General features: G+C 35.2%; 1 protein-coding gene and 1 non-coding gene across 2 annotated transcripts; both read right to left on the reverse strand.

Moving 5' to 3' along the window:
- LOC139871454 (ARF guanine-nucleotide exchange factor GNL2) lies at nt 1-4191 on the reverse strand. The gene has a single exon (XM_071859166.1). The coding sequence runs from the start codon at nt 4189-4191 to the stop codon at nt 1-3; it is 4191 nt and encodes a 1396-aa protein (XP_071715267.1).
- A 700-nt stretch (nt 4192-4891) lies between these two features.
- On the reverse strand, nt 4892-5105 carry LOC139873796 (small nucleolar RNA U3). The gene has a single exon (XR_011767517.1). It is a non-coding gene; the product is annotated as a small nucleolar RNA U3 (small nucleolar RNA).
- Between the last annotated feature and the right edge of the window lie 10277 nt (nt 5106-15382).

Raw genomic sequence — 15382 nt, forward strand, 5'->3', positions numbered from 1 at the left:
TTACTCTGTGGCATCTGGGAAAAGCTCGTCTTTAAGCGAAGGAGCAATCCATTGTATCTGAATGTAAGTGATTTCCCACAACTCATTTCCTTCTTGCGCCGTTAACAATTCTTTTTCTTGCATTGGTGTAATCATCTTTGTCAACAAACGCGGGACCAACTCTTTCATTCTCGATTCACCATACGCTCCAAGATCCGCTTTTATTATCATATCCATCCGTCTCAAAATACCTAACCAAAACGTCTTAAATCCAGGACTCTCGATTAACACCTGCAAGAACTGCAAATAAACATCCACCAAAAACTCCGTTGCCAACATCAACGTTCCTTCCATACTCCTTGTTTCTCTCTCTGCGTTCTCCCTCGTTGAATACTCCAACATCTTCTCATGCAAATCATCAACCGTTGCAAATATCACCAAGTTGAAACAGTTTATGATGTTGTTCGGAGTGAAACCAAGTTCTTCGGCGTTCATGAAGCTTTTTTTAAGTGATTTTACAGCATAATTTCGTACCTCTTCTCGTCTTGCTAAACTTATCTTCCTCAATACTTCTCCAAGCTTCACGAAAAGATTCATTGATGACATACTGCTCGATCTCATGTTGTCATCGATCGATGCCATACTACTCATACTCATCATGCTCATGTTCGCGTTACTACTCCCCGGTACATCCAAACACCCGGTTTTCGACCATTCAACAATCAGTTTCACCAAATCTGCCATTAAATCCATCAGCCTCATGTTTTTATCCACATGACTGTTTCTCATTGCAACAAATCCAAAAGCACAATCGATACAATACGAGTAATTCACTACCGAAATTCCTGTCCCTTGAGCCATTAGATTTATCAGAGCTCCGACTCCCCTTTCATAATTCTCCGAATGTCGGCCCATCATCGATAACAAATGAAGCACGGTTTTCCACCCGAACTGTGACTGTAAATTCGCCGGGTACTTGTTTAATATCTTCACTACCGATTTAATCATGACGTCATTACAAATATCTAAAACCTCCCTCTCCAATTTCCACATCAAGTTTATCGACTTGAAAAGAACTTCTTCCGATTGCCTTTCGTTCGTTCTAGAAGCAAGAAGTTTCATACATATTCTCATCATCGCTACAATTGCTTTCACAGCAAACGGGATCGGTGAAAACGACGGTAGCTGAATTACACTTAAGAGATAATCATTATAAGTAGGCCAAAACAAATTAAGACGATGAACGTTACAAGAAGCCATTGCTTGAATTAAATCCCAACAGAATTGAACAGTTTCTTCTTCTTCAGACGGAGTATTAAACTTTTGTCCTTTTCCTGCAGCTGCAAACATGAGTGACCGGCCAAGGTTTAGTAATGGCTCGATGGGTAAAGTTGAACTTTTACTAAATATGCTTCCGATTTTACATTGCTGAATAACTTTTAAATTCTGCTCGAATTCGCTTATTCCCAGATTCAAAGACTCTTCTAGATTCTCCATTGATAAACAATGAGAGATCGCTGCCATTAAATTAGAGGTATTGATTCGCCCCGTTTGATCATTTACCGACTCAGATTCTGTACGCGTCGAAGAACCACCAACATCGACTATAGATTGAGGTAACAGTTTAAGCCTTTTTAGCTTTAATAAACAGTCAATAATGCTCCTCCATCCTCCTCGGATCGAATCTTTGAAGTTGTTAGCAACTGTAAAAACTGCTAGTGTTGCCATTCGAGGTTTTAAGTCATGACCAAACGAAAACAAAGTTTCTTCAGCTGAAGCGTACGGATTCAATAACGTCGTGTATTTACAAAATGAAGATATTAGCTCGTCCAGTGTATCTTGTAATCCATATTGACAGATTCTAGCTACCGCGAGTAATCCTTCAATGCATTCATGAATGATTTCTTCATCTTCCGTGTGTTCGAAAATGGCAGAAATTGTTGAAACGGTAGGACCCGCGATTGCTGCGAACATATCTCTGCCGATTCTTCGATTGAAGTCACAGATAATGTAAGGTTGGATCAGTTTAGATTTGTTCATGAGCTGCATCCAACGGCTAGGGTTCATCTCGATCGGTGATCCGGTTTGACCAAATATCGTGATCGCTTTAGTTGCAATCGATGAGAAAAGATCCGATAAGTATTCTCGTGGAAGATCTTGACCGCCGTTAATTGCACGATTGTTTTTTATAAACTCGTCTTCGGTCATCTTCTTCTTTACTTGCGGGTTATGTTGATCAGTGTTCAACATGATCACTGAGTAACATAATATGAACACTGCATCCTTGCTTACAAAGATTTCAGACGATTGTTGTTCGTAGAATCGTTCAGAAAACGCTTCAAGGACTCTTTGTATCTTTTGTGATTCTCCAGGTAATCGAAAAGTTTCTAGATATGTTCTTAGAGCAGTATCAAGAACCAGCCTGGTTAACTCGAACGTGTCTGTAAATTCTTTAAGAACTTTGAGATTGAACTCACCCGGGTCGCCCAAAAAGTCACCAATTTTGGTCTTGTCGAGCCCGGGTGTGTACCTCAAGAACATCGCGTGACCTTTCGGGTCAGGTGGGTCCGATATCAGTTTCGATATCTTTAAATATTCCAACCCTTTTTTGTCATCCCGGTTAAAATGGCTGCCTGCAATCATCATCTTCCTCTTTTGAGCCTTTCGTTCCCTCACGGAATCAATCCATTTTTCGTAGTCGGTATCATCTTTTGGAATCTCCTCCCAAAATGGTTTATATTCTGAAATCTCGACAGGATACGGGCCTGTCGGGCCCGAATCGTTTTGTCTATCGACATTATCAGCAATGTTGTGAATTACAACCATGAGACCTTCGAACGCTTGGAGTTGCAGGCTCGTGGCGGCAGCTGTCGGTGTACTGCCGCCAGATAAAAACGCCTGCTTGCAAAGACTCTTTCCGATTTCTTCAAACACATTGTACGAAAGAGGGTCACAATCGTAGTTCACGTAAACTTCAACTAAAAACGTTGGCTGTCTACAAAAGTTAATAATCCCTTCGAGTGCGAGTTCTTGAAGTTGAATCAAGTAACCTTGATTTAACGTTTTAAACAACACGAACATAAAGAAAGCCTCGAGTTGCAAACGAATGGACTCTCGATGGAAGTGGTAAACATTCAAAACCGTACTGCAAATCATCGATAAAACAAGTGGGCTCGACGAAGTCCCGTAATGAATCAAATGATGAAAAAGATCATCTTCAACCATTCGCATTAGCTTCTTATGTTTACCGATACTATCACCACTTAATTCTAACGCCGAGTTGATCAAAACCAGCGCGAAAACTTGAACATCTTCATCAGCGGTTAAAGCTGGTGACCCTTCGGTCTCAACAATCCCGACCACATTTAGTAACGAACAAAGAAAATGGAACACATCAACAGCACAACGAATCCCATAACCGGTTTCTTCGTTAGCATCTTCTGTATCAGATTCAGAATTCTCCCAGTCACCAACTTCGATATCGGGTAATCGAGAAAATATAATCTGGATCAAATCATGCATCGTGTGTCTTGCGTTTCGTTGTAATAAACCACCTTGCCCAGCCGATTGTTGCACCACTTGAAAACTCGTGTTCACGATGGTGCAAACCGCGTGATCATTTAAAAGTACAGAAGCCGGGTGTTTCATCACCGCAGCTAAAACTTGTAAAATTCTCAACATAACCGCAGCTTCTGTAACTGGATGAGTTTTTTCCAAACGACATCCTGTAACAGCCATTACGATATTGTTCATCGCTTCGCGGGCCCCGGGAGTCTTTATATCAAACATACCAAGTTTTATTACTTTCAAAATGGACGAAAGTGCCACTGCGGTGGCACCAGCAGGAACGTCGTCAGATGATATAACATCGAGAAATGGAGAAAGGTAAATCGATGGATCAACTAACTTCCACGATTGCCGTGGATTGAAAATGAGCGATCGTAACGATTTTAAAGATTGTAGTATGGTTGAATCTAATGCATCGTCCTGGTAATAAAACTGAGAGGTCGGGTCAGATCTCCGGCGTATTACCGCGAGAACTGCCCCAACCTCGGTGTTCAACATACATGAGAATCCCAATTCTTTGCTTTTCTTAATTTTATTCGGTTTTCTGTCTTCCTCGTCTTCATCTTCATCGTATTCATCTTCGTCGTCATCTTCTTCATCCTCGACCTCTTCCTCTACATCCTCTTCGTACTCTACCTTCCCCATTTAATGTTTTTGCTAAGCTTTTTAAGGAATTTGTTGCTGAGATGGTTTATTTTGTAGAGGAGGTAAACTAGAGAATAAACCGAATTTTGCTGCTCAAATTACTCTTTGCATACTTTGTTTTTTAATGGCTATAATTAATTTTCTAAAGTTTCTACCTTTAATCTCTCACCTATACATTATTTTCCGTTCATACATTTATCAATTTCAAATTTTTAAATGACCATATTTCATACGACCACAATTTTACTAAAAAAAGTCTCAAATATTTGTTATAATACGCAAGTTGGGTAAATAATCAATACATTACTGATTCATATCAACAACAACAAAACTCAATACCACATAAGTGGTGTATGGGGAGGTGAGATGTAGACAATCCTCCCCCTATCCGAAAATAAAGACAAGTCATTTCTCCACCCAGAGTGAAAACACTCTCAAAAGTAGAGAAAGTCATCCCTTTCTCTATTCGGCGGATAGAGATTGCTTCTGAGTGGATCCCCGGCCAATAAGTAGGAAAAAGTTTTTTAAAAAAATTAAATAAAATTAAAAGTAAAATTGAGACGCTATGAAAATGGTAAAATCAAATTTTCATGGGTTTTAAATCCTATCTGAAATTTAATTTAGGCTCCAAGAGTCAGTCAAGTCGCCAATAAATCGACGCTTGTTGTCAACTCAATAACTAGAACCGATTAAAAGAGTGTGTTTGTCAGACAACCATTTAGCCATGCCAGGAACCATAACATGGACTGGCAACGATCCTCTATTGAGCCATGGTGTAGACCATAAGACACTGTTATTCACGCTCTGGCTAAATGGTCTTGGTTCACCAACCAAACATGGGTTTCTGTCTTTCTTAGGAATCAAGAATACAGAGGTACGAGCCTATAGAACAGATCCTTTTCAAGTAAGCTTATAGCCGGTATACATTCTTATATTATAGCTTTTGCCTTGTTTTGCTTCCTAGTTAAACACGGGGTCTCTCATTGTTGGTGAGACCATTTTATTTAGGTTTGTATTGTTTGGTAGGACCCGTTTTTGAATTGTGTATCGGTTGTACTTATTGATCTTCGGATCTGTTATAATGTTAATACTCTTTTTTGCCAAAAAAAAAAAAAAAGAAAATAAAAATACATTACTGAATAAAAGCAATTCAAATCTCATTTTTCAATGTTCCAAACTTTTTATAGTCATCAAAACTCAATGATATATCGGTTCTAAATACTCCCATATCAAAAAAGTGTTTTGTTTGACTATCTTTTGAATTTAAGATAACTTTATATATTTCATTTTGTGACACCGCTAAATTTTTTATTTTTTTTTATAATAAATACGTGGCGGAAGCATAATATTAATTAAATACGATATCGACATTTGTACAAACCGATGTCACGTGTCATTAAAACAATTTACATATTAACAGGAAGAGACGTAAATACATTCTGTTTTCAAAAGTATATGGTTCATATTCTAAAAGACCACATCAGAGTTAACCATGTCAAACATAACATCATCATGCCCGTCTTCTCCCAAAAGCACTATCTACAAAAGCTAACAACCTGCAGGGAGGAGATAGAGGGGAATTAGCACGAAGCTAAGTGAGTACGACTAACTACAGGCCATAGCATACATAAGTGTTATACTAGTCATGTCACAATAGTCTAACACACAAACATCACCCAAGTGCCGTCTACAGAGACTCTGGCGGCTCGGCCAAACCATTAACCACCAGCTGATCGGACTGGGGCTTACCAAAAGTTCCTCTACCACCGTATGTATATACATAATCCACACGCGACGGACGCGTCATTCACATATATATACACCACGGCTGTCTAGGCAACCACAGAGGAACCCAACCCGCAGATTGATCTCTCCTACCGAGGCTACCACACAATAGGGACGCACTGGGCTCCAGCAGAAAAGCATCAACTAACATGCAGTCATCACAAGAACTAACTAACCACAACAATAAGTATATCTAACAAGCATGACAATCATAATATAACATGCTTCTATATACTATATTCTCCAGTTAGTCCCACTCACCAAATACCAGCAAACGAGAAGGTATTCAGCTATCTAATCACTGAACCTTCTCTTTCTCCTTTTCTCCTGAGAAAAACATATACACAAGTTAGTTTCTATCCGATAGCACAAAACAGCACAAAACAGCACAATACTGAAATTTTTGTCAGAAAAAGTATCCGCTAAAAATTTTTGCTTAACACTTGTGCACTTTCAAAATTTACATCAAAATCATTAAAATAAAAACGGGCAGCATAACGGCTAAAAATCAACACTTAGTAAAAATTTCTACTGCATAGACCATCGGTCGATCGTCAGAGACTATCGGCCGATCGTCACTACACCATCGGCCGATCGACCACACTATCGTCCGATCGTTAAAATTATAACCGTTGGTCGAAGGACTTCCACCATCGGTCGATCGTCTAGTCCATCGACCGATCGTCACACACCATCGGTCGGTGGTCAGAGACCATCGGCCGATGGTAGTTCATCTGCAGCAGCAGCTACCAAAGTGACGGGTTGTAATGACCCGGAATTTTCTGACCAAATTATACTTATGAGATTAATATTTACATAAATTAAACCATACCAACATGATAAGCAATCCAAATTGTTGAGACTTGTGTTTTTAAAAAGAGTTTTACACAACGTTTGACCGTCCAATATGACCGATGATATCACGAACTATATAACATACGATAATTATACGTTTGTGTATATATATGTATTTATATATATTTAACATGATCTAAGGATGGTTTAACATCTCATTGTGTACTAATGACAATGAGTTATAAGTATATTTTGAAACTACTAACTTAAGTTTTCAAAACGATAACTATACGTAACATTCTTTGATATATATACTTATAATATATAATGCTTATACACGTATCGTATATAAAAAGTATTTAATCACTTTTTAAGGACTTAAATACATAAAACAATATAAGTATATTCACAAAAGATAGCTATATTTGAATTCTCGTTCCGTTTCCTCAAGATTTCTATACGTATATCTAGGGTATATGTACCCATATCATACCCAGCTTCTCTACGTATTTACTATTGGTATATACACATCAAATCAATATCCTAATAAACATTATTACTGCCCTAGATATGAGGTAACTAGGATTTGTCAAGTAGTATGAATTATTAGTAACAAAACAAAATTAGGTATCCTTTTCTTTCTTTATAAACTAAAAACGTTTTTATAAATGAACACCATTTCTTCACTCCATTTTCTCATACCTACACCCTCATTTCTCTCTCAAAATACTCCTAACTTCATACTTGATCATCTCCAAGCATTTTTCCCATCATTTAGCTTCAATTACAAGCCTTAAACACCATAAGAAAACTCTTTCAAGAACATATCAAAATAACCACCCATTTGAAGAAGTTTACTTCCAACCTTTTGATCTAACTTCACCACTCTTTGATTCCAAGATTATTTCTTATCTTTTGCAGTAACTTTGTCCAAGTAACTTGAGGTAGTAACCTTGTTCATAATCTTATTCAATTCATATTCATATAGCTATCTTATTTTGTGGTATAAAATTTTAACAACAAGAACATAGTTTGAATGATTTCAAACTTGGTCGCAAACTAAATAGATCCTTCTAACTTGACTCTTAAAACACTTCAAGACCTGTAATATATCATAATGATATGCTAACCTAACAAGATATAACTTGGTTTTATAAAGAACATCTTAAAAACTGAATCTACGTCGTCGGAGTGCAACCGGGGGCTGTTTTGGGTTGGATAATTTAAAACCATCTTGAACTTTGAATTGGAAGTTCATGTTCTGGAAAAATGATATTTCTTATGAATATGTTAACACATAAAAATTTCATGGTTTAACTCAAAGTGTAAGTATTTTTAGAAAAATGATCATTAAATGTTGTTTTTATGAATGAAAAATGATCACTTTCATAAGTTTCACCAAAGTTTGACCTATAACCTATGATTTCGAATACAAACTAAGGTGGTTTCAGTTCATATTCTTAAAATTTGACTCGATCCAAGGAAGTGGCAAGTTGAACCAACAAAAACGGAGTTGTAATGAAGAAACTACGACTAAAACAAGATTGGGTATCCGAAGCTAGTTTAGCTACGAAAATATTTGGAGAAAAAGTAAATTAATCATATCTTTTCTAATTAATATGATATTTTATATATAATTACTTATGATTTGATTTTATATATTTCAGGACCATCCGTAAACAACACGAGAAGATTAATCATAAGACCTCATGATTGTACGCAACACGTCATTTGACAACATGATACCATGGGTCGAGATTAATTCTGATTAATACGAATACGATGGGGTCTTTATTTATTTTATTTAAGCAACTAATTGTGGACCACTAACATCGGACTGCTAACTACGGACTAAGAAAATATTAAAAGTATTAATAGTATATATATATGTAACGATTACTTAAAAAAGAAAATATGTTGATATATTATATATATGGTTAGGTTCGTGATATCTATCGGAGACCAAGTCGACTTAAATACCTTCAAGGCAAAAGTGAGTTTTCATAGCTCCCTTTTTAAATGCTTTTGCATTATATATTTTTGGGCTGAGAATACATGCATATTTTATAACTGTTTTACGAAATAGGCACAAGTACTAAAACTAATTCTACGTGGGTTTAAACCAGAAATATCCCCTTAGCTTGGTAACTATAACTACTGGTGTATGACTGGTAGGCGCGAATCCTAAAGATAGATCTATTGGGCCTGACAAACCCCATCCTGACTATGGGATGCTTTAGTACTTCGAGGTTTATATAACACACCTGATTCGGTGTACTTTCAGAGGGTAAAACATGAACGTTAAGGCTTGTTACTAGGTGCCTACAACTTATAGATTACTTTTATACACTTGCGAGTGTACATATATTTATAAACGGAAATCTTGTGGTCTATTAATATATTGAAATGATTGTTATGATAAACCTATGAACTCACCAACCTTTTGGTTGACACTTTAAAGCATGTTTATTCTCAGGTATTAAAGAAATCTTCCGCTGTGCATTAGCTCATTTTAAGGATATTACTTGGAGTCATTCATGGCATATTTTGAAAGACGTTGCATTCGAGTCATTGAGTTCATCAAGATTATTATTAAGCCAATTATAGTTGGATGTATTATGAAATGGTGTGCATGCCGTCAACTTTCATTGTAAAGAAAGTTTGTCTTTTAAAAACGAATGCAATGTTTGTAAAATGTATCATATAGAGGTTAAATACCTCGCGATGTAATCAACTATTGTGAATCGTTTATAATGTATATGAACGAGTCCTTTCAGTTGGTATCAGAGCGGTGGTCGTAGCGAACCAGGTCTTGCATTAGTGTGTTTAACTAGTAGTTGTTAGGATGCATTAATGAGTCTGGACTTCGACCGTGTCTACATGTCAAAAGTTTTGCTTATCATTTCTAGTCGGAAATCATCTGCTTATCATCCTTAGGAAATTACCTGCTTATCATTCATAAGTCTAGACACATTTTACTGCATTTACTGCATTGATAGTGTATAGACGAATTCTTATCTTAGCATATCTGTTATTGCGAACTTTGACTGATATCTTTTCAAAGATTCTCCATAATTTACGGGATTTTGGTATTATATATAAATATGTAAATTATGTATTGAAGAGTACCAAATCTAACTCCTATATTCTATTCCATACCAAAAATTCATTTTCCCCATTATACAAGATGGATTCCGCATCTAGTTCGAATTCTTCAGATTCCGACAGTTATGCCGATATGGATTTCCATTCGGGCTCCGAAAGCAGCGTCACAGGAATGGATCAACCAATTTCCCATCATCTATTCTAGATGAATTGGGGATGGGTTCGTAATATACTAAATCACTGGAGACAAGAAGAAGGTGATCCATTCCATCCACCAAATTGCCCTCTTGGCGATGAACCTGAAGCACTTACCGGCGAACCTATTCGAAACACCATTTTCTCTCTCATTTCTAGAGTATCTCGTCACGATTATATACTATCCCATATTACAAATCTTGTTCATTCGCTCGCTCCAACCGCCAATCATCCCGGTGTACTAGCAGAAGTTAACGAACTTCGCGCTCGCGTGACGGCTTTGGAGAACATGGTGCGAAGGTTGCAAACACCAGCAGTAGCACCAGCAGCATAATCAGCACCACCATCAATAACATCAACAATACCATCATCACCACTAACAAACAACATCCGCATCACACGTCTCGACATCATAATCTATCCCACAAATATCAACATCATACGCACCATAGATACTAAGGAGTACCAACAATAATGAACGATGAAGTATTGATCCATAACTTCATTGATGTTCTGCGAAGAATATGTGGTTTCAAAAAGTTTTAGAGATTTCTTATTCTAGCTCAAACCGAAAAGCAAATGAGATTAATATCATATTAACTCATTAAATTCATGATTTCATCTGAAGAAAATATATATGTATATATGTTTTCATAAAGATTGTAATTAAAAGTTCTTTTGTACAAAATATTAATGGTGAAATTTTTTTAACGGGTAGGTAATACCCGAGGAATAATTAGATTTCATCTTAATAAGTTACATTGTACATTCGTCGAAGCTGATTCAACAGTCATTTACTATCCTACTTACAACCACCGATATACGTATCCGTTCACCGCAGAATAACCATTTTTATTCAATTTCATATTTGGATTTTGACTTCCCAGAATCCAACAAGTGGCATATGAAGAAAACATATGACAAAATAAAATCTGTTAGAAACAAATAAATTAACTATGAAAAATTTTGTTAAGAATCCACGCTAACTGTTCCAGCTAACTGTTCCTAGCTAACTGATTACATTTTATTTATCGCAGTTTATTTATCGCAATTTAATTATCGTACTTTTATTTATCTTCATTTAATTTTTGTAATTATTTTACGCACTTTAAATTTCGGGACACGTATACAATGTATTGACATATCATATCGACGCATCTATATATATTATTTGGAATCACCATAGACACTCTATATGCAGTAATGATCGAGTTCTCTATACAGGGTTGAGGTTGATTCTACAATAATATATATAGTTTGAGTTGTGATCGAGTCTGAGACGTATACGGGTCACGACACGTATTAATTAATTCGTATATTATATATTAAACTATATATGAATTATTGGACTGTTACTGTGGGCTATCGACTGTGGAATAATGACATTGGACAATTAAAATGAATTAAAATATTGATTATAACATATGAAACTAAACATTTCTTCAAGATTGCCACTTGATTTCATCTTAAACCTCATTGTATCTCGACGATTACAATCAGCGTTCAAATCTATCATGATTCTTAAAAACACCTCAATCGAGAGGATAAACCAACCGCACTTCATCTACGGAATAAAAGATTGATGCATATAGTTATGCACCTGAAAAATCCTCGGAAACTGAGTAAACGTTTGACACGTATCTGTTCTAGTTCCTTTGACATTGTTATTACCGAAGATCGTTTTGCAATCCCTTTCCAAAGTAGCTAATTTTGTCACAGCTCCAGCAAGTCAACTCCGACTTTTCATCCGAAACAACTTTATTATAACCGCGATATATATGCGTACTCTTTATTGTTACTAGGGAACCTTTTATATTCCACAATATTACCATCAGCGATTAATCATTCTAAAAACACAATTCTCCTGAAACTACCTCAAACCGATGACCCAGATCAGTTAACTTTGAAAATGCTGACGAAGCAGCATGTTGTAGATGATCTTAATGGCCAAAAGTTTGATGATAAAGAAAGGAGTGTTAGAAACGCTCGATAGAAAATTTAGTACCGAAAAGCGGATTATGCGAAACTATGAAGAAAGCCGTGGACAAATCACAAAAAATAAGTTTGCCTTCAAAGAATCCAAATGATTCTGTGCCTGCTGAAATTGTTAGCAAACATCTTATTTCTCATTCTAAACCTTCACAGACAAATCTTCTTCATCATCCATTGATATTAGAAATTCTAAGATATTCTCGTATGTTCTATTATAAATATCCTCCATATTTCTGGCGATATTTTCACAACTATTCTTATCTGAGATCATTTATCTCTCCGTAATATCTGCAACATAAAAGAAACTGTGTTAGTTTCTAAATTTTGAAACCTTCGAGTTTAAAATATGAATGTTTTGAAGTAGTGTTGGGAACTGAAGCATGGATTAGTATAATATAATGACACTTGATCAACGTCATTATATTACAGTAAGTCATGCTGAGTTTCTAATGAAGCATGATGATTCACAGTACCGTCATCATGTACCATTTACACGAATCTTACATTCTATCTAATCTCTAAACATATCAAGAGAATATTTTTCTGGATGACTCGGTCTTCTCCAGGGTATTCTGGTAATTTAACAAATTAAAATCGTTTTATTACCATTTTCTTCTTAGAGCATTAGCTATGTTCATTCTAAATTTCATATCTACGAATTCCGGACCATTACTCGCTTGACTCGAAGTCGGGAAGAGAAAACGAAAGCATGAAGCTCCGAAAAATAATGAAGAATATAAACTCCGATAATAACCCCGAAATTACAAACCGTGTATATCGATGCAGATAGCAATATAGAGACACGGGAGAATTAGAAACACTATAAATACAAGAGTATAGTAGAAGTAAATAGATTCTTCTGGTGGTAGATGAAAAAGAAGAATGACAGATATAAAAGTTAGGAGTATATCAAAAATCAGGACTGGATGGAGCATATTGATGAATGCTTTAAAGTAAGAATCAAGGGAGAAAGAATAGAAGGTGTGAGTCGTGGAAAATAAGGAAACGAAGGGGTGAATTTATAGTGAAATATCCGACAGAGCAATCGAAACAGATTATTGCATATAATCAAAGAAGATCCTGATTTCCTTAATCACCAAAGAACCAAATCTTGTTACGTAAGATTCTCTTTAAATCCCATAAATCTCGGAAATCAATCATAACTACGTCATCGGTTAAGACGAATATATTTTACTCATCTCACTCTTTTACGAAAGTCTCATTTATATTCTTTGCATAATCGAATCGTTTTATCTACATTACTCAATGATGATAAAACTCCATTATCACCTTATATTTGTCATGAAAACCTTCTTATTGTTATCCATAACAACCTCTATCAAATTTCGGGGACGAAATTTCTTTAACGGGTAGGTACTGTAATGACCCGGAATTTTCTGACCAAATTATACTTATGAGATTAATATTTACATAAATTAAACCATACCAACATAATAAGCAATCCAAATTGTTGAGACTTGTGTTTTTTAAAAGAGTTTTACACAACGTTTGACCGTCCAATATGACCGATGATATCACGAACTATATAACATACGATAATTATACGTTTGTGTATATATATGTATTTATATATATTTAACATGATCTAAGGATGGTTTAACATCTCATTGTGTACTAATGACAATGAGTTATAAGTATATTTTGAAACTACTAACTTAAGTTTTCAAAACGATAACTATACGTAACATTCTTTGATATATATACTTATAATATATAATGCTTATACACGTATCGTATATAAAAAGTATTTAATCACTTTTTAAGGACTTAAATACATAAAACAATATAAGTATATTCACAAAAGATAGCTATATTTGAATTCTCGTTCCGTTTCCTCAAGATTTCTATACGTATATCTAGGGTATATGTACCCATATCATACCCAGCTTCTCTACGTATTTACTATTGGTATATACACATCAAATCAACATCCTAATAAACATTATTACTGCCCTAGATATGAGGTAACTAGGATTTGTCAAGTAGTATGAATTATTAGTAACAAAACAAAATTAGGTATCCTTTTCTTTCTTTATAAACTAAAAACGTTTTTATAAATGAACACCATTTCTTCACTCCATTTTCTCATACCTACACCCTCATTTCTCTCTCAAAATACTCCTAACTTCATACTTGATCATCTTCAAGATTTTCCCCATCATTTAGCTTCAATTACAAGCCTTAAACACCATAAGAAAACTCTTTCAAGAACATATCAAAATAACCACCCATTTGAAGAAGTTTACTTCCAACCTTTTGATCTAACTCCACCACTCTTTGATTCCAAGATTATTTCTTATCTTTTGCAGTAACTTTGTCCAAGTAACTTGAGGTAGTAACCTTGTTCATAATCTTATTCAATTCATATTCATATAGCTATCTTATTTTGTGGTATAAAATTTTAACAACAAGAACATAGTTTGAATGATTTCAAACTTGGTCGCAAACTAAATAGATCCTTCTAACTTGACTCTTAAAACACTTCAAGACCTGTAATATATCATAATGATATGCTAACCTAACAAGATATAACTTGGTTTTATAAAGAACATCTTAAAAACTGAATCTACGTCGTCGGAGTGCAACCGGGGGCTGTTTTGGGTTGGATAATTTAAAACCATCTTGAACTTTGAATTGGAAGTTCATGTTCTGGAAAAATGATATTTCTTATGAATATGTTAACACATAAAAATTTCATGGTTTAACTCAAAGTGTAAGTATTTTTAGAAAAACGATCATTAAATGTTGTTTTTATGAATGAAAAATGATCACTTTCATAAGTTTCACCAAAGTTTGACCTATAACCTATGATTTCGAATACAAACTAAGGTATTTTCAGTTCATATTCTCAAAATTTGACTCGATCCAAGGAAGTGGCAAGTTGAACCAACAAAAACGGAGTTGTAATGAAGAAACTACGACTAAAAAAAGATTGGGTATCTGAAGCTAGTTTAGCTACGAAAATATTTGGAGAAAAAGTAAATTAATCATATCTTTTCTAATTAATATGATATTTTATATATAATTACTTATGATTTGATTTTATATATTTCAGGACCATCCGTAAACAACACGAGAAGATTAATCATAAGACCTCATGATTGTACGCAACACGTCATTTGACAACATGGTACCATGGGTCGAGATTAATTCTGATCAATACGAATACGATGGGGTCTTTATTTATTTTATTTAAGCAACTAATTGTGGACCACTAACATCGGACTGCTAACTACGGACTAAGAAAATATTAAAAGTATTAATAGTATATATATATGTAACGATTACTTAAAAAAGA

The sequence above is a fragment of the Rutidosis leptorrhynchoides genome, chromosome 10 (assembly GCF_046630445.1).
Source record: "Rutidosis leptorrhynchoides isolate AG116_Rl617_1_P2 chromosome 10, CSIRO_AGI_Rlap_v1, whole genome shotgun sequence".
NCBI classification, from domain to species: domain Eukaryota; kingdom Viridiplantae; phylum Streptophyta; class Magnoliopsida; order Asterales; family Asteraceae; genus Rutidosis; species Rutidosis leptorrhynchoides.